The sequence below is a fragment of the Nestor notabilis genome, unplaced genomic scaffold (assembly GCF_000696875.1).
Source record: "Nestor notabilis isolate BGI_N333 unplaced genomic scaffold, ASM69687v1 scaffold35396, whole genome shotgun sequence".
Taxonomy (NCBI): domain Eukaryota; kingdom Metazoa; phylum Chordata; class Aves; order Psittaciformes; family Psittacidae; genus Nestor; species Nestor notabilis.
The window spans coordinates 6,109-27,296 of record NW_009933017.1 but is presented as its reverse complement, the minus strand read 5'-3'; the positions used below and the strand labels follow the sequence as shown (position 1 = coordinate 27,296).

General features: G+C 35.2%; 1 protein-coding gene across 1 annotated transcript in view; it reads right to left on the bottom strand.

Annotated features, from left to right (window-relative positions):
- The window catches only part of SCLT1 (sodium channel and clathrin linker 1), a gene marked incomplete at both ends in the record, with an annotated part of 29,576 nt that overhangs the window by 2,569 nt on the left and 5,819 nt on the right, over positions 1 to 21,188 (bottom strand). The window contains 10 exons of the mRNA XM_010016658.1: positions 3,989 to 4,185; positions 5,570 to 5,762; positions 6,954 to 7,099; positions 7,903 to 7,977; positions 8,917 to 8,988; positions 10,628 to 10,726; positions 12,633 to 12,810; positions 14,453 to 14,544; positions 14,717 to 14,807; positions 19,494 to 19,564. Coding sequence (XP_010014960.1) covers positions 3,989 to 4,185; positions 5,570 to 5,762; positions 6,954 to 7,099; positions 7,903 to 7,977; positions 8,917 to 8,988; positions 10,628 to 10,726; positions 12,633 to 12,810; positions 14,453 to 14,544; positions 14,717 to 14,807; positions 19,494 to 19,564 — 1,214 coding nt within the window. The remainder of the gene's footprint in view (positions 1 to 3,988; positions 4,186 to 5,569; positions 5,763 to 6,953; positions 7,100 to 7,902; positions 7,978 to 8,916; positions 8,989 to 10,627; positions 10,727 to 12,632; positions 12,811 to 14,452; positions 14,545 to 14,716; positions 14,808 to 19,493; positions 19,565 to 21,188) is intronic.

The following is a 21,188-nucleotide window of genomic DNA, read 5'->3' as shown; positions in this document are numbered from 1 at the left end:
GATACCTTACCTATAAAAATAATGCCCCCCCCCCCCCCCAATTCTATCTTACTACTAGGGAATAGTGGCACATTGTGACTTCACCAATTTGCTCACACCATGTACTAGTACTCAATTTTTATTACTTTTTAATTAAAGAGTTAAGATTTCTGAAGCTCCTCAAATGTTTTTTTACATTGGAATTAACTTCTACTTACCCTCTTTCTCATTTAAGCCTACATGTATAAATTCTCTTGGGTACTGTTTGTTTTGTAGATTCAGTTTCTATTTCTAAAAAGAGAACAGACTTCTGTATACCTATTACTGCCCCTACTCAGGCTGAAATGTACCTTAATTGAGCAACCATACACAGGTCTAACAGGCCAAAATAATATTCATAGCAAAGTTGACAGAACTGTCAATTTCCTGTAAAGTTTTCAAGTTTCAAGGACCCACCTTTTCCCCCCATCTGCAGTTTTCCAGATCTACTCCACCCAAGACCATTTTGTGGATAACTCAGTTACCTGATTGAATATGAGACTTTGTTTATCCATGTGAATCTGGTTCTGATCCCTGGTCCAACCAGAATCATGTTCAACAAAAATATGCTCTTGGTGTTGGCCACAGGTGCGGAGTTTGGTAAGGGCTTTATGTATAACCACTGGTTACCTGCAAAATCCTCTCTCAGTTGCCCTAGTTCTTACCTTCATTCTGACGATTAGAACATAGAAATATATGAAGAATACTAATACGCCAATTCGAAATTATTAACCACCGATTACTACCTGTATTACAGCCTCTTTTCTGTTTACTATTTTAACCTACTTAACCTAAGTACAGATGAGTCAAAGTGGTCTTTACAGAATCAATTATTTGCCCTTATTTTTAAACCTGCATGTAGTCTTTTGCTTAATTTTCTTTTAGCAAATACTGGCAGATGTGACTACCCTGTTTTTAGCTTAAATTGCATTGTCAGAGCTCTCTCTTTCACCCCTTCTCAATCTATCCTGTATTCTGTTGCTACTGAAGTTTGTTTCCTTTCAATTTACAAATTTCCTAAATGTTCCTTTGGTTTTGCTGATTTCACTTTCTCTCTCTGCTCTCATTTACTCAGCTGAAGTCTGAAGAACTGTATTGCTTAATATACAATGCTGTGTAACAAGAACAGTCCTAGCCAGTCTCTTCCTCCCAAATATAGCCATAGGAATCATTTTTCTAGGTTACAGTACTTCAGTGAAAGCAAGAGCCTTTAAAAATATGTGCATGTATTTCTCAATTCTTTCAAAAGTGAATTCTTTCAAACGACAATAAACATAAAATAAGCTGCAAGCACTCAATACTGGTTTTTTACCACAGCTGTCAAAGGCAGATCACCTTCATCCTTTGAAGTTTTATGACATTCAAAATGACAGTGATCTGAAAGCTTACAACTTCACAACTGGAAGCTTTACAACCTGTAGATCAGCAACAAAGATGTGGACTGCATGTATCTCTTACTGAATTTACACACACTTGTGAAGAAGTGACACTGAAGATCAAAATAACTTATTAAACATTAAATCTAATTCTGATTTGGTTATTTAGATAACCTCTGTAATGTTCCAGATAGAGGGGGAGAAAAAGAAATGGAAACTCAAGTATGTGTCAGTTACTAAATTCACCAACTATATATAGTAGTTAAATTATTCACTGAGATTTAAAAGCTTTTTTTGTGTTATGAAAAAAAAAAATTACCTTGAGAAGTTTACTGTATTTATAGAATTTCTGTACTTCTTTCCTTACTATTTTCCATTTAAACCCTTAAAAGAATGTGAAAGATCACTTTTTGCCTCTCAGAAGCTCACTTCATTCTACTTACTATTCCTAGTCAGAACTGAACTGGTGGTTCAGTCTCAGACCCTTGCTGAGATAAAACTATCAAAATACAAGCCTGTTGAAACACAGCAAGTAACCAAACCAATTCAACTAAAATGAATTGTTAATATGCATTATTATGTTAATTAACTATACTGTTAATAGTTCTGTCTCCAAATCCACATTTCTGTCCTTTGGTATTGAGGTAGACTGACCCAGCTGGCAGGTGAGCCCTCATCCCCTCACTCACTCTCTCAAGGGGGAGAGAACTGGAACAGTATCAGTGAGAGAATTACCCATGGGCCATGACAGTGACAGTTTAGTAAGTGAAGGGGAAAAAAACCAATGCAAAACCCATTACTCCTCACCAGCAGAGCAATAGCCAGCCAGTATGAAAACAACAGCTACCCTTTCACCCAGTTTTCTTGGTGAACATGACATGAACATATGGTGTGGAATATCCCTCTGGTCAACTGGGGTCAGCTATCCCACTATGTCCCCTCCCAGCATCTTGCCTACCACCACCGTCCTTGCTGGTGCAGTACAGTGAGAAACGGAAAAGGGTTTGACCCTGTATTAGCACTGTTCAGCAGCAGCTAAAACATCACTCTGTTATCAGTACTACTTTGGTCATAGATCTAAACTATGGCACACACCATAGAGGTTTCTATAAAGAAAATGAACTCCATCCCAGTCAAAGTCTGCACAGGTCTTTAAGTAGTATTAAATTCACCTTAATTTAAAAATACAAAATTCCCCAAAACTTAATCTGAGAGTGATAATTTCTATATGTGTTTATAAACATATATAACCAGATACAGATTTTTTTCACATACATGCACATTCTTAAAGAAACAAGCTAAAAGCCTTGGGGCAACCCATCTTTAAATAAGGAGTGCTACACTGCTTTTTTAAAAACAACAACAAAACCAGAAACAAAACCAACCAACCTTTACCAGCAATCACTCATTTATATAACTATTCTGTAACTGTAAATATTTGCTATCTCAGTTCACTTCAGTAAATGTCATTAGAACTCAAAGTACAACTAAAATGGATGAAACCAAAAGCCAGAACAGCTTCATTTCATACTCTACCAAACCAGGTATTTTTGCAGGAATAGAGAATAAACACTAGTCAGGAGGTGTCAGCCAGCCATGCTGCCAAGAGCAACATTTCTATTTGGAATGAGGATCTATGTTGCAAGAAGCACTGACCTTCTTAGTTACCTTCAAGATTGACTTTCGGCACAAGTATATTGAAGCAAAACTGGTTCCTTGCCCTCTTGCAAGGTGAAGGTGAAGTTTACTACCAATAAATCCTTCTAAAAGTGTACAGCATCTTAAGATGCTTAGAGGGAAGAAAACTCTTCTCATAACTGAAGACTGCAGTGTATTTTTAGGAAGAAAATAATGGAATTTAGTCTGCAATTATTCAATGCACTGCCAAGCATTATTTTTTAATTTCAAGTTCAGTCTTATAGGCAATGATTATGTGTTTGATTTGAACTGTGACCCAGAGATTCAAGAAAGCACAGAATAATTTTCAGTGAAGCCTAAACTGATCAAAAAACCATCATCACTCTGCAGTTACAGGTTGCAAAATTTGCTTTTCCTTTTTTTTTTTAAATTAAAAACCACCTAACTTTCCCCGATGTTGCTTCAGTTCTTAGAATTATTTATTTAATGCCTCCTTTATGCATGTGGATTCCACCTCTCAAACAAAACACTGCAGACTTAAAAGATGACAAACGAGCAGCACAGAATATAGAAAAGTTAGCAGCTGCTGCTGGGAAATTCATAAAGAAGCCAAAATGTTTCAGACACCTTCACATGGAAAATGAAAGTAATGAGGATAGAACTGAAAACTGAAAACCACCAACAGATCATGAATTTAAGGCAAAAGAATGGGAAACACCTACACTAACAAATGCGACACTGACTCAATGCTTATGAGAGCTGCACTAACAGCAAATTTCAGGTGAAGCACAATATAAAATGCTTTTTTATGTAAACTCCCACCCCAGTATACCCAGGTAAGACTTTTTTAGGAAGTTCATGACTTCCTGAAAAATGTTCACTTATAAAGCACATTACGATGCCAACAGTAATTAGAACAGTAACAGCTTCCAGAAGAGGAACAAAATTGCACTTACTTTAGCTTACTGATCCTGGCTTCTGTAGTTTCAGTAATTTTTTTTGTTTCTTCTTTCCATTGATTTGTTGCTTTTTGCTGAGCTAATAACAGACGTGTAAATTCAGCAGTAGACTTCTGACTGGTGTCTTCCATTTCCTTAAGTCGAGCTTCATATCCATATTCTTTCACAGCACACTCATGCTTCATTGTGCCTATCTAGAAAAAAATACAAGTCAGGAACAACCAAGTCTAACTTTTTTTTCCCACCAACACTTGAGTTCAATTAAACACCTGTTGAAAGCATGTAACATAGAATAATTAAACATGTAATTATATGCTCAAAGGCATACATGTTCCCAAGGCCAATTTAAGCAAATAGTATAACTGACAATGAATGATAATGACCTGTGTATGCTTATTTATGGAAATAATCTTTATCTTTTTCTCTTGAGTTTTCTCCAAAGAAACATGTTCTTTTTTTTCACGTAGCTGAAATGCATCAGGAATTTCTTAACTGGATCTAAAATCCTTCGTATGTCACAGGAAAATGAAAACAAACAATAAATCTTACCTGTGATTATACTGGAAGCCTGTCTTGATTAAAAAAAGAGAAAGACAAAGATCTGGTATATGTTTTATAACCGTCACAAGACTGTTGTAACTGTTTATAAACTGTTAAAAGACTGATCCTTTGCTTTTAAATTACATTTGACTTAAGGGTTCTGGTGTTGGAGCAAGATTTCCTATTTAATTTGACTGCTTCCTTTATCTTGTGGTGCAAAGTGGAAACCAGACTTGAGATGGTCCCCATTCATAACTTATAAAACTGCTTACTGAAGTCGTCTTCATTGCTGCAGATTCTTATATCCCTCTGCAGTACCTTTACACTTACGCAGTTAAGAGCAGAGCGGAAAGTACCATCTTTATATATTTAGAAAGCACACCAAGCATCAAAGCTGTTACTCCCTCCAGAAGCCAAAGGTACTACGAATCTGCTGAGGTTACTGTTAATTCATTCTACCACCTGCAGTCTGTTCAGGTGCATTTACTGGAACACATTCAAAAAGAATAATCTTTCAGCTAATTATCTTCTTTGCAACTATTCATAAAGAAGAATGTTCTCTGTTCAGAAAATACAGAACCAGTGTTTGACAACCACTGTATTAAATTATTTCTTAGTTGCACACTGCACTGACAACATGGTGGACATACAAGTAGAGGAACACTCTACACTGAAAGTTATACAGAGATTCGTTACACATTACAGACAGATAAATGAAGATCTGGAACTGGAGCAAGTGAAATCACTTGAAGGAAAGTATGTTATTATTTAATCTAGTCATCTTGGAGAACATTTGGGATGTTCTTATCAAGCAGAATTTAATACATATTAAAACAAAATTTAATTAGCAGAGACTGAGTTACCTAATAGATTCTGAGGAAACAATGCTACAATGAAGTTAATTTTAAGCAGAAACCAGGAAACATCACTGAAACTTTCTTCCTTAAGATGAACTATAAATTATTTTCTCTTAGAACTGCTGCCTCATCAAGTAATTATCAGTCTTATGTTAAAATAAAACTAACATATAAACCATACCTTTATTTTAGCTTTTCGTTGAGCCTCTCTGACCTGTTTTCTTAAGTCCTCCATTTCTTTTTGCAACTGCTCATTTTCTTGCTGAAGCTTTAGACTTTGCTCACTGACAGAGATGCTCTTTTCTCTTTCCGAATCCAAGATGCTTTGCAAATTAGAGATAACTTCCTGACAACGGGATTTCTCCTCCTCAAAGCTGAAAGAGAAGAAATGTCTTGTTGGAACTTAAGACTTGAGCAACTACCACATCAGAGAGAAAGGGGGGGTTGGGGTAGGGAAGAAGGGGACAGATCTTGGGTCTGACCCAGTACAACTGCTCCCTTTTCTTCCTGAAAGTTTGCATCAGCTCAGCATGTTTAATGGTTTACAGCTAGAACTATACACAAGTCAAAGAATTTTATCCTGACAGTATTGATAAAACCAATCTAATGTTGTAGCAATCTCAGTAAAATGATGTCAAACTAAAGATTTTAATTTTTATCACATTTCCAGATTCCCAGCTGAGGACTGCTCTGGCAAAGCGGCCTACAAGGATGCTGGGGAAGGAGTCTTCATTAGGGACAGTAGTGATAGGACAAGGGGTGATGGGTTTAAACTTAAACAGGGGAAGTTCAGGTTACATTTAAGGAGGAAGTTCTTTACTGTGAGGGTGGAGAGGCATTGAACAAGTTGCCCAAGGAAGTTGTGAATGCCCCAACCCTGGCAGTGTTCAAGGCCAGGTTGGACAGAATTCTTGGGTGACATGGTCTAGTGTGTGGTGTCCCTGCCCATGGCAGAAGGGTTGGAACTAGATGATCTTAGGGTTCTTTCCAACTCTGACTATTCTATGATTCAGGATGATCAGAGTACAGAAATGACTAAAGCTTCCAGAGAATTCTTATTTTCATGCTGAAAACAACAACCTCTTCTAAAAATCTGCACTTTTTACCACTGTATTATTGGAACTGCGATAATGCCTATTGGCTCTGACCACATACCTGAAACTCAGTATGCTGTGTGAACAGTGTTTGCATGTACTAGGAGATACCTCACTGTAGGTGAATTGATAGTATCATAAACTCTGCCTGAATATTTCATACTTTTTCTACAAACAGTATTTAAAAACACAGCAAGATTCCAAATAATATACTCCTATTTTCTTTTTCTTTTTTGTCAAACAATTGCTTGCAATTCTTATCTTGTAAACATCTTTCATTATAGAATGTTATCCCCTTTAATTCTTTTACAATTCATAATTGCCCTTGCTTCAGAATTGTGGTATCTTGACGCTATTCCTGCCACTGGTTAAAAAGACGTAACAAAAACCTAACACATAATCAACAATTTAAATAGTCAGAAATAATACCTATTGTTTTCCATGCTAATTTCTGTAACATCTGTTACTTACTTCATTTCCACCTGTTTCAGTTTATTTTGTGTTGTCTGAAGAGTGAACTGAAGGTTACTTTTTGTAGTCTCTGCAAGTAAGTACTTCTGATGCAGTTGCTCTAATTTTCTGTTGTCAAATTCATGTCCTCTGTCTTCCCTGTAAATCTGAAGAATAAGCTTATATGTAAGATCATCTTAACCTTGCACTGGTGACTGGCAGTGTAGTACTGTGGCACAGTGTAGTATTCTAGTGATAGGACAAGAGGTAATGTGTTCAAACTTAGATGGGAAGTTCAGGTTAGATATAAGGAAGAAGTTCTTTACACTGAGGGTGGTGAGGCACTGGAACAGGTTGCCCAAAGAAGTACCACTGCCATCCCTGGCAGTGTTCAAGGCCAGGCTGGTCAGAGCCTTGGGCGTCACGGTCTAGAGTAAGGCATCCATACCCATGGCAGAGGGGTTGGAACTAGATGATCTTAAGGTCCTTTCCAGCCCTGACTATTCTATGATACTGATAAGGAGGTTATTTATTCCTCATTGCACCCTATTTTCCAGTCATTTAAAACAAAACTGAATTTAAGTTTTGAACAAAAATAATTGTTGCTGCTATTTGGAAAAGAAGTTTCCAAAGGTCTGGCATCTATTAAGTTTTCTGTCTATTAAGCTTAACTGGAATATGTGCCAACATTCTTTCAGATTATGTCAAACATCTCTCCTTTCACTTTTTATACTTTCCAAACAACCCTCTTTTTCAGTTTAGTATTAGAGCTTTAAAACACTTCCTGGATTACATAAAAACCCAAACTTAAAATGATTACATGAAAATTTACAATTAAGAAAATCTACTCCAAGTATCAAGTAAGAAAATTAAAGAAAAACAAACCATGAGAAATGGGAAAAACTTATGTATCTTTTCCTTCTGAAAAGAGATCTTAAGCATGATGTAAAAAAGCACGCAACTGCCTTACCTTTTCAAGTTCTGCTTCCACTGCTCTCTTTTCTCTAATGGCTCTTTCAATTTGACCCTGTTTTTCTCCACATTCCTGTTTTTAAAAAGTCATTTTAAGATAAATCTAATAAAAAAAATAACTCTAAAAATTCAAGAAGTGTCAAAGCTTAAAACCAGCCATTGTAAATGTAATTCTTGCTGCTGGTATGGATGCATTTGATTGTATTTACCTGCTCATTATTTCCTCTATACAATCAGTCTCATTCATAATACAGACCAAGACACATAAAAGGAAAGCTTTTTTTAAGAAATTTAATCCATAAATTGTGCATATGCACTGAGCTTTTTTGGTCTCCCATACAATTTTTTACAAGCTCTTGGTTCATTCAAGAATGTGATGACTATAATGCACAGAATTTCTCTTAGCATACTTTATCAACTTTCATATACTTCATTTCTACATACCCAACTATAGATATGATATGGTACAGATACTCAGCTTTCCATGCTTTATCCCTGAAAGAAACAGGGATACCTAGGAAATGCCATCACATGGGAAATATTTTCTAGAGCACAGCATCTCACTGAATTGATGCTTGTGAACTAAACCTACCTCAAGGAATAAACTTAAAGAAATGGGTGGATTTGCAGAACTGCATTATTTCATGCACAGCCAGTCAAGTTTTCAGGGAAGGTAAGGTATGATTGTCTATGCATAAGGCAAATCTGTACATTAAAAATGAAGTTTCAAACCAAATACCCTTTATACCTAAATATGAATCTCCGTACCAACTGTTATGACACTGCACACAGCTGCTTTTGTCAAGTAACATGAAAGGCACTGTATGTTTAATGTCTGGAGTTATGCAAAATGTAAAGTGCTGTACAGTAATGAAGCACAAACCTAGACAATTACCCATTATTCGTATTTTAGTTAACTGCATTTTAACTAGAATTTAGCATTTTACTTCATCAACAAAAACTAGAAGTCTGAAACATTTTGCTATCTAAAATACTTTCATCAACACCATACCATCTGAAGAGCTGAAAGTTCTTCTTCTAGTCGAGAGATTTGCACATTATACTGCTTCTTTGCCATGTCTACCTGCGATCAAAGCCGAAGTAAACACACAAACCCATGAACTATTTTTCCATCATTTTATATATATATATATGTATGTATGTATGTGGTGCATGTATATAAAAATACCTGGGATTGCAATAACTGACAAATCTTATTACACAAATGTTAGAAGAATGATTATTATCAATCCATACCTGTTTCAAAAAGAAAAAAAAAAGGCAGAAAGGAAGACCGCACAACAAGGCCTTATAAAAATAACACTAATTCTACCAAGAAAGCTGCTATCAGGTGCAAGGTATTTGCAATTTGTGTAACAAGATATTTTTAGATCACATAAAGTATTTCTTAATATCTGGAGAAAAATGACCACTCATCGTTCAAAATTTTACTTTTTGTGCTTTTGATAGATTCACTTTTACTGAGACAATTTCAAAATAAGAAATAGGGCATTTCTAAGCTTCTAAATTCTAATCGGTAAATGACTGTCACAACTGAAGTGGTTATCTTAGTTGCTCTTTAGCTCTTGTACTTTCTCTGAACCACTTATGAAAGTTTTAAGTAATCCACACAATTTCTGTGATTCTTTTAGGTAACCACAAATGGAAAGCACAAACTGTCTTTACCTTCATAGGCTCTGAAAATTTAGGTAGTATGCTCCTGACACCTCTTGAAAGGATTGGAAAGAAAAAGAATACTTTCATCCCTGTATAGTACATAGGCACATTGTGTCATAGAGACAAAAGTGAAAGGAGTCAAAATTAATTACACCACTGAAAACTTAAAAAAAAGAAAAATAAAATAATTGCTTTACACTGTTGTTCACTTGCAACAAAAGACATTGCCAACAAATGCCTGTAACAAGTCTTTATTTCCTCTGGAGTTTGTCTTAAAATAAAGCAAGTCTCTCTGACATGCAGGTAATTACTGAGAACCTCCAGGTAGATTAGTCTGCATTTTAACTGCAGATGGGATGCAACACAGAGGAAATTAATTTTATGACCAATCTTTTATCAGAAGAGCTTCAGTATTTCCGCTGCTTATAACAAAGAAAAAAAAAAACCAAACCAAACCCCAAAAAATCATAAAGAGACTACAACATTGTTTTTAGTCATTTCTCTACCAAATTCTGGTTTGTGACATTGAGAATTTTGATCGTTAGCTGTACTGGGTAGAAGAGTCTTACTTGCCTAAATAGGGGAATATTTTTAAGTACTGAGATGCCACAAATCTGGTAGGATGATAGGACAACAGGTCCTATCATCTGAACATACATGACAAGCTTCCATCAGCAACTCCTCAAATGAGGCCACGTGTCATTGATAGCAATGCAACACTGTCTGTTGATGTGCCACTGAACACAATCTCTGAGATCAAAGAAAGCGCCATTCTTTACATCTTCACAGTGCAGCCTTCTCTACACCACTGTCTGCACAAACATCAACACTTGCTTCTTGAGAAATTTCAGAGTGTCATTTAGTTTGGAAGAATTTATGTCTAGATAACAAATCTGAAAAGTACAGTAGTGTCGGCTTGCTGCCTTGCTACCTAAATTACCTAAACAGTTGTAAGAAAACTGCTCGTGATCATGCACCACCTATAGCTTTTCATGCTGAGGAAAACCAAAAAAATCTTCCCATTCTTTCTAAACATCATAACTTACTGCCTTTCTAATTCTTGCAGCATTATCTTCTGCGAGTTGAGACATTTCATATTTCATTTTTTTAATTTCCTCTTCCTTTTGTTTCTCCCCTGAGACTGCCTAGAAAAAAAATAACAACTTGAAATACTACTGATATTACAGTGGTGACAACACATCCAGCACTGAGAGAAGAAACCACACAGTCACTGTTCAAAACACCTTACAGAATTACACAGAAAGCATAGGAACCAGAGCTACTCTCACATGTTCTCATCTAGGGGCAGATCTATAATAAAAAATACCAACAATGATGCATAGTAAGTTCTCTGTTAGGAAGCAAATGAGATGCACAAAGTTATGAGGAAATTATAAGAAGGAAAAGATGGCACCAAAGGATTTCCTAAATAACTATGAATACATGAGAAAACTATAACAAGATGATAACCCCTTTTTATACAGCAAGAACAATCACAGAAGTTAAACTTTAGTAACATGCAGAACACTAAGCTTTGTCAACACTTTATTCTGGAAGCAGGCCAGAAGGTAGCAGGATGTCTTTCAAGAAGTTAGTTCCCTTTTCTGTCAGAAAAAAAGGAGACAGGTTTGCCTCCTTTGTCACAGAACTGAAATCAGCAAGAGCAACACTAACTTTAATATTCCAAAAATTATAGTAAAAACCTAGTTTAGACACTCAGGAGGCTCTTCAAGTTTGAAAAGCAACTTCAGACTAAAAGGGAGCATTTATCTCCTTAATTGCTCAACAGCTCAACATGTTAGCCGAAATAAAGTAAATTCTAAGATTCTCCCATTTGTTCCCACAGACTTTGACTACACTGGGTTTCACTTACTGACGGCTACAGTCATCAGATGTGCGTTAAAGTTCTGTCCTGACAGCAAATGCAATTCATTAGAGTCCTAAAAGTCTGACTGAAACTGAAGCTTAGTATTAAACAAAGAGCCCATATTAAACAAAAGTTGTCCAAGCCCTGTAACCTATCTCCAAAAGGGGCAAAGAACAGACTTCTGTGAAGTTAAGAACTGGGAAAACAGGATTTTTTATTTTTATTTTTTGATCAATAGACACATCAAGACTTGCTGGATTAGACCCTGTTTCTTTAGGAAGTGTTGGTGGATCGTCCTGTCCTGAATTTGACCATTTTTATATTTACATACTTTTGGCATACCCTTCATCCTATGACAGTTTAAACACCTATTGTATATAAAAAAAAAAGTCTAGTTTTATTTGTTGACTTCTCCTACACTTCCTTATTTCTCCTACGTCTTCCTGAAACGGACTGATCAGGACTGCACATGAAGGCTATGTTTAAAGGCATCTTTACTTTTGACATTCACTCTGCACGTTCTATTCATTGTATTGAGCTCCACAGAGGATTGTGCAAGTGTGTTCTTAAGAGACATCCACACTATATCCTAAACCATTTTTTGTTTGATAAGACTAAATTCAGCAACCAGTATGGCACATTTGAATTTCTTCTGACATTTTATAATACACTAATAAACACCTTGGCAAATTTTTCCTGACTGCACACTTCACCACTCAGACAGTTTTCTGGATTTCTTCAGCATCATTAAGATCTGAACACAGAACTTGCTCTATTGCTGACCTATGCCCATCGTGTAACAAAAGAATTCCCTTTAGTTTTAGCTCTTCTTTCCCAGCCGTAAGTTAGAAATTCATAACAGGACCTTCTTTTTTATTCTGACAGTCCAATTTCTTTATAAGAAACAAGAAACACCTATTGATAAGAAATTCTGTCAAAAATTTTTGAAAATTCAAGTTCAGGTACAGTATTATCACTTAGATCACCTTTATCCAGACACTCAACATAGTCTTTGAAATTTGTACTGTGGAACAAGTCTAACTAATGTATGGTCATATCAGAGTTTGCTACGCACATGGAGTAATTTTAGTACAACAGACATGCAGCTTGGTTGCATATGCACCTCACAACTGTAAGTGATGAAAGTATTCTAATACCTAAGAAATATTCGACATTTGCCTTACCCGACTTTTTTGTACGTTAGCTTCTTCTAAGACCTGTATGTAATCTTGGGCTTTTGCAACAGCATCATGCTTCTCCCTTTCCAGATTAGCAATCTTTCTCTGAAGTTCCACGATTTGTTTCTCCCAGGCTGTTCTTTCTTTTCTCTGCTGTTGAGCATCTTGGACAGTAATACGCAATCTACAAGACTGTAATAATTTTACTAATTGAATGATAAAATGCTTAATTAATACACTAATTGTTGCAAGCTAAACTAATAAGATGTATTCATAAATTGCCAAAACTGCATTCCTGATTTTCTGCTTGGTTTTGGACAGAGTCTGAGTTTAATATTCATCAAGTCCTAGAAACAAACAGAACTAAAGGAGTTAACTCAGATATCTAATCTCAGAAGATCCTTTGCAGAATGTAGCTATCCTGGGATACATCACTGAAAATGTTCTATATTAAAACAGAATATAACAGCCCCAGAAGAACAGAGTTTTCCTCTGTGGAGGAAATGGAATAATTGGATGTGGGCAATGAAGTTGCAGCTATACCATTAGAACAAGAAACCACTGGTAATTTTACAACAGCTTGGAAAACCTTGTTTAATTATGATTGTCAGTATTGGTAGGCATGAGAAAGAGCAAGAAAGCCTCAGAGGTATCCTTGAAAAATCTCAGAAAGTTTCACAAGTACTGCTGGTTCAGTGAAGTGCATGGTTCTAAATACCCATTGAGAGCACTTCAGAAAACACAGAGACAACCACCATATTTTTGTAGAACCAAAGCCCAATTTTTCCAAGACCAAAAATCTACAGAAGAACGTTAAATGAGCTATTCCTTCAGACATTCAAAAATAACTTAAGACCCTCCACAATGCTTAGGTCAGCGAAATTCATTAAGTAGAGGTAGCCACACGAGCCTGTGCATCAACTTGAGACAGTGCATGACCACAGAGTTACAAGGCTGGTTCCCTAGTAATTATTTGGGTTCTAGAGTTATTGAAGAGTCTGCTAATCATACTTGCAAGGCTGTGGCCAAGAATTGAAGATGAACAATCACATAATTATTTCAGTAAGAAATTTACATATTCTTCTTAACTATCAGGTCATTTGACTAATGTTAATAATTCAACAACTTGAATTAACTTCAAGTTTGTGATACTTGAATCAAAAATCACTGGGCTCAGGCAAGTGTCTTATCCTTGAAGACGAAGGGGGTAAAAAAAATCCATGCAAAAGAACCAGTCTTACATCTTCCAGTAGATAGCGCTGGAATTTAAGTTCTATTCCTTTGCTCAAACTTATTCAAACTGCTTTTGCAATTAGCATTTATTGTTAAGAAGCGAGCTTTAACAGTGTCATTAAATTATCTTTTTTTGTATACAGATTGCTGAACTAACACCTGAAAACAAATCCTATTTAAGACAGCAGGAAAAAAAAAAAAGAAAAGAAAAATCTGTATTCACTTCAAAACCTTCTAGGTTACATAAACATTTCAAATTTCAGTATCAATGGTTTTCTTTAGAGTTCCACCCAAAGCTAACAAGAGTTGAGTAACTAGAATTTATGTACTAGAATGAAAAATATATGCCTCATTTTTTCTCCATTAGTCAATAAAATCAGGTGGCCTGTTTATCATTTTAAAAACACTGAAAACAGAAGCTGTTCTGAAAGGTTGCAGAATATAACAAGATGGAGAGCAGCCAAGCATAAGATACCTGTTTTTTGAGAAAACATTGCTGCTCAGAAATGCAAAACCCAGAGGCTGAAAAAACCCATAGTATTTAATCTTTCTTGCATGTATTGTGTGATTAACACCCAAGAAGTGATTGTTACCTTGTTTCTAGTTGTTTTATCCTAGTCTGCATTTGATACAAGCGTCTGCTAAATGCTGCTTCTCTTTGCCGGGCAAATACCATGTTATCTTCCTAGAAAGAATGTATGCATTATCCACACATCATCTGACCTTCCCTGAACAAAATAAGCATGCACTAACATAAAATAAGTTAGAGAACAACTTATGATTAATTTTATGTCAGCGTTCAGGTAACTGACTAGCCATTCAATTGCAACAGAAAATTATTCCTTTCTCTAAAGTACCTTTCTCTCCAATTGGCTTTGAAGCCTGTTTGTCAATCTGGTCATTTCATCAACCTTAGCATTTGCTGTCTGCCCATCTATTCTGGCTTGCCTGTATAAAGAAAACAGTCTATGAATCACATTTCAACTAACATAGGGAAAAAAAAACCCAGATCAATTACAACTTTGTTGAAATAGCTGTGAAGTGCAGTCAAATTTCCTAACACTGCTCCTAAAGGGCAGAAAACTTTTCCCCCTTCTTCTTCTTACTGTGTGGCATAGTGGAAGAGGAACAACAGATTCATTAAACAATTATTCTGTGGAAATGACTTCTTAAAGATCCTTAACAGGAAGGTGTATGTATTGATTACTTATTTGGGAGGACAAGGCAATCAAAAACTTTAAGTGATTCAGTAGCTTAAACATCATTGGGCAAAGATACTTCACAGAAAAGCCTTTTGCAGAATTAGATTTCACTTTTTAAAGCAACCTGACTAGGAATTAAAAAAAAAAAATAATAAAAAATCATCATTACCACTTCTGAAGAATTTAACTGATGTGCTTTGTAATCTGAATAGGTTTTACGTGAGGGCTAGTTAATGAATCAGACTTCCTCCTAAGCTTATTGAAACAAGCAACGCTCCTACTCTAACTTGAAAACAGAAAGACACAGAGTCCTTCACCTGCGGTGTCACCCAATTATTCAGGCTGCATATTAGGCTAAATTTAAAGACCAATGATAGCATGTATGACACAGTTAAAAAAGAGAAAATAGATAAAGTAATGCAAACTGGAGCAGCAACAGTAACAAAAGAAGCTAGAAAAAAATAACCAATTTGATGCAAAACAATCCTTATAGAAATAGTGATATTGTTTTAATGACATAAAAGACAAGAACAAATTATACCTACATGAAAACCTTAAGCAAAATATACATAATTCGAGCAATTCTACAGCAAATACTTAACTTCAGCTTAATTCATCAGAAAAGTTAATTTTGTTATAATTTCTTTTAAAAGCAAAAAACAAAGATAAAAACATTATTCCCAGACATACAGTCCTCACTGCAGGTCCAGAAGTTTGATGTTACTCCACCTGAATTATGCATCTTTCTCCTACAAAAAGTACTGTTAAATTTATGAGGACATTAAGTTGCTTCCCCCCAGATATTTAAAATGTGCTGTAAAACAAAACAAAACCTTAAAACCCAGCATAAGGAATAAATAGTAATAATAATAATAAAAAAGTCATAAAACTCAGAAAAGATTAAGTATAAAAAATGCATTTTAAGGACCAAATTCAGATTCAGATCAAATTCAGAGGTGTGTGTTTAACAGGCAACAAATTAATTCTAAAGATGCAGCTTTTATTCTTCACTGAGCAATACTGAACAATAACATAACCGTGGCAAGTTCTCTGTTTAAAAGTGTTAAGATTCTGAAATGCAGATACACACCCTAGCAATGCCAGTTTTCTTACTTCATATATTTTATCTACTGATCTTTAAAAATATTTCATTAGCATATAGATTAAAACATTTTTAATACCCGCAGTAAAACTCAACAGTTCAAGCCACCAGAGAAGACCATTAGGTCATTGACTGTTAAGCATCCCCTCTCTAGAGAACCCTGCTAGTAGTTAAATGAAGAGAACAGTAATACAGTGAACTAAATGATGTATACTAAATGTATACAACAGAGCTTTGAAACACTAAAGCACAAATAAATGTGTCAATAAAAATTCCAGCATATGAATAAATGAAATCTGTTCATACCGCAATTCTCTACAGAAATACGTCAAATATTACGCTGCCTCCAAGAGTGGCAAATTATGGCTCTTTAATACCTAGCATAATAGTACATAAATAGTACAATGTAGTACATTTTAAGTTCAGTTTATGTTAACATTGATGAGAAGCAATGATTTAGTTCTTAAGCACTTTTTACGGAGTTTTTGCCCAAATTTCATTTTTTTTTATTTTGGGTAAGATCTGACCAGAAGAATAAAAGCCAACATCAAGCTGAAAATAACTTCCAGCAGAATTCTTAATTTTATCTTCTTTTTCCCAAATTACTTGCCAAATCTTAATCTAGCAGTATTCCTTTAGGCACATGTACTGGAGATACAGGATGACTATTTCAGGAGCATGTTTAAAGTGTTTCATGGCTATATGTCAGATTGCATACTTTCATGTAATTAAAGTACCTAAATTATAAACACACATTTATAAACTTAGCGATACTAAAATCTCCAAAATGACACTCAATCTAGGCCACACAAACCTAAATCAAACCTAAATTCTCTTATACACAAGCTTGGTTTTTTTAGATCTACTTTTCCTCTCCAGACTTTTTAACTCTATCACCATAAATCAATGCGTATCTATTAAAAACTATCTAAAGGATTGGAATTGTCTGCAATATATGCTATATAATCCATGCAAATTACATCTATGTAAATTCATGTTAGAGAAATGAGTGGTAAAATATGCCAAACTTTCAGAATCACTGCAGCACTTCTTTTGGAGCTATATAGAGCTGCTGTCATTAGCTTTACAAATATAACACCACTGCTTTCAGGGTTATAAGAACTTTTAGCTGATCTGAGAGGAACGCAAATGTAATCAGTGCCCATAAAATTAGATGCAAAATTCCTCCAAGAGCCTCTTTTCCCAAAACTGAGAATGCTATAGAGTAACAATGACAAAGGTTGCTTGTGATCACTGCCAGCCAGATTAAAGTCACAGAAAGACTTCTAAGAAGACAACAGCTTGAAAGAAAACATTAAAACTCATGACTGTGGGCGAGAGACCTTAGAGTGACTTTACACATTTACTGAATATCTAAAATGGGTTCAGTTTATGCTAATTGCTTTCATCCCCACTTACTACATGAGTCATTGTAAGCATGTCAATGCAAGAGCAAAGATGGATGAATGGATGAATGAGAGATCAAAACAGTAATTCGATACTAATATCCTCTGCAAAGAAAGAAATTAAAAAAAAAGTAGGGATATGAAAATGTTCTTTCCCTTCTAAGAACTGTAGCACAAGCAAATTGCAAGTGATAACTAAGTTTGGAAATGATTTATTTTGGCAAATACCCCAAGTACCATGTTAATCTTTAATTGCTTGTCATAACACTTTTGTTTTTCAAAATATGATTTCTGAAAACAATTTTTCCATAGAAAAATCTTGACTAATAAAAATGAGAGGTGCTAACAAGTACCTCTCAAAAACACATTTTCAGTGACTGAGGTAACCTGGCATTTGTAAGCAGGTTCTGGTCCTACATTTATAGTACAAAAGGAAAGGTAAAATTAAATATTATTTAAAACAAAATTATTCTAGTAAGTAATCTGTAATGTACCAAACAGGGTAAAAGCTTAACCGTAGAAGCAGCTGATTTTTATTGCTCTAACAGCAAGAAAGTTTGGATGCATCCAATCTTAAAAAAACCCCAAATTTTAAATTGGTTAATAAATACTCAACCATGACCAATATTCAACACTAATTAAGCTGTTCATTCACTCTCAACTTGTATCTTTTAATGTGGGTTTTGTGACAACTTGAATATCTACAAATAGTACAACTAGACTCATTAAACATGCTGAAATTTGTGTAATACCTAATCTTTACAGTGATAATCACTTAGCACTACAACAGATAGCAGTTGCTTTTCATGTAATATTTTGTATGGGTTTGGAACAGAGGAGAGAGAAAGTCTGATGCAGCCATTCTTTCTTGGAGGGATAAATCAGTATCAACACGCGTTCAGCCAACCTATGTTTCTCAATACGTTTCTCACTGCTTGCAAAAACCGCACACAAAATTGAGTGCATGCACACAGAGAGCCATCTTTAACAGTTTACATAAAAATGGAAGTGATTTTTACCATTTTTGGGGTGATGTTCTTTAAAAATCAATAAAACCATCTAACAAGATCACTGCAGTCCAATTATATTAAGTATTTTAATGACAGTATTGAAGGAAATTACAGTATCTAAAAATCAAAGGAAAATTTAACTCCAAATTTAAGCACATTCTAGATTTTAAGCCTATAAATATGAAAGTTTATTTTAAAGAGCTTATTTAAAGTTTTAGGGTAATGCTATAAAAAAAAAAGAAAAAAAATCATCACTGGTTTCCTTTTTATTTCAGTCTATAAATCCACTAGTTACTGAAATGTTAGTTTGACCTCAGCCATCACTAATCAGAAGGGTTAACGGATACAGTAAACTGGCACTGAACAGACTCTGGCTGTAAATACAAATAATCATGAAATTGTGTCACAGCTATTTTCCTCATTTTCCTTGATACACTTCAGGCATATCATTAATACTCCTCTTACCTCTAACTTCCAAAGAGCCCACATTTTATTGCTCATTACTGAGAAACAGGGAATGGAAATTTTATTACCACCATTAAAATTTAAAACTACTTCGAACATCCAAATTTCAGAATGTTAATGAGTAATCACATAACTGGATTTTGAGCAAATTGTCTTCTACTGAAAACTTATCTCCAGAGTCAGTTTTGCTGTGATACTGACACTTTGTTCAACAGTCAAATGTTGAATATTTCAGGAAACAGCTGAGACAAATAATACTAACTGGAAATCTGCTACCCTAACACTAATGATGCACAGAGTTCTAACAAACTTAAGAGGCTTTAACTGAAACCATTGTAACTATCATTACCAAAGCAGTTTACAGCACACACAAGGCCCGTGATATAGCAGCAGGTTAGAAAAAGCTATAGAAAAGGTAATTAATAAATTTTTAATTGCCTGGTTTATACCTCAGTTGTTTTTGTAGGTGCTGTAGTTCCGCATTCTGTTCTGTTACAATTTGCAGAAGCTGTTGATTACTCTGCAAAATAAGGAGATACATGTAACATGTTCCTTATTGTATTGAAAATACATGCTTAGAATTGTTATAGGGCACTTCTACAGAATACCATTAAAATAGCCAGCAAGGTCTATTTAACACTGTGGCTTATCTCCAAGGTTTAGATATTTTAGAAAGGCAAATGCAGAAGTGATTTTCCTTAATCCTCCCCATATTTTGGTAGCATGGGAACTTCCTGAGATGAGAACTGTAATAGCTCAGACCAACTGTTTGCATTTCCACCTAGTTTAGGTGTCTGGAATACCTTCTGACAATTAATAGAATAGTGGAAAACATAGAAAGTAGAGACAACAAACAATGAGCAATTGCTACTCCTTCATTTTTTCTATGACAGCAAGAGCTGCCATTCCCCTTCAACTGCCTTCTCATTTAAGAATCATTTCCTATTTTTGTTACGCTGCTAGCCTTTCCTGGATCTTACATATACCTTGAGATACTAGAGATGACCACAGCTGCAGGCAGCATCCAAGATGTAACTGTACTGTGGACTTAAACACCATATATTCCTTTCCCCCATCTCCTAATAATTGCTAACATTCTTGTTGCTTTTTTGACTGTTGCTGAGAATTGTTTTCAGACACTTCCTACTTCCAAAATACCTGTTCTGACTGGTAACTGCTAATTTCAAGACCACCACAGAGCAGCCAAATTGAAAGCTCCCTCTTGCTCACCTGTATTATTTTGCATTTCATACCAATGTCAAACGAAATTCACTCAGATACTCAAGATTATGAGATCTTTCTGCAAATTTCTGCAGCTTACTTCAGTTTTCACTACCCTAAGTAGCTTGACATCCGCAGTTAACGCTTGCCTCAATACTGAATCTCATTTCATTTATAAATATGCTGAACATCTCTAATCCGAGCACATCTAGGAAAAACAGACAGATGTTCTGCCACAATAAAAAAGAATAAATCTATTTACTGTCTTCACTTCCTATTTTTCAGTTTATTAGTTCAAGAAAGGGCATGCTTTATCCCATGACATCTTTACGCCTATTGGTTATTTTTGGATAATATAAACAAATGGATTACCTTTTTGTTAACATCATCTGTTTCATCTCTTTCAATGAGTTCACGTAGTCTACACCCTCTCCTCCTCATATCATCTCTTGCCAATTTTATGATTTTAAGCATTCAGTAACTGGTTTTTTAGGTACCTACTAGTGACTTGCTCATAACAGCAGATTAAACAGCCTGTAATGTCAAAATCCTCTGCAAAACTGCTTCAAAAGCTCGTAACTGTATTTGCTTTGTATTTCTTTTCAGACAGCTACCTCCCAGTAACCTTAAAGACTCTATCTCTAAAGAATAGTGAATTTTGAAATGACATTGTACACAAGTTCCTCTCCCAGTGTGTTATTTTGCTTTTATTAACAGGACAACTGTTTGCAAGTAATCTGTCTGTAGTAATCTGCAATAGACTAATCAACACTGGTAAGGGCTCCATTGGAATATTGTACAGTTTCCAGCACCACAGTTCAAGAATGATGACACAATTGGAAAGAATTTAAAAGTGAGCTAGAAGAATGATTACACATGTTAAAAAAACTATCAAAGAATATTTAAAGACTACACTGGCTTTG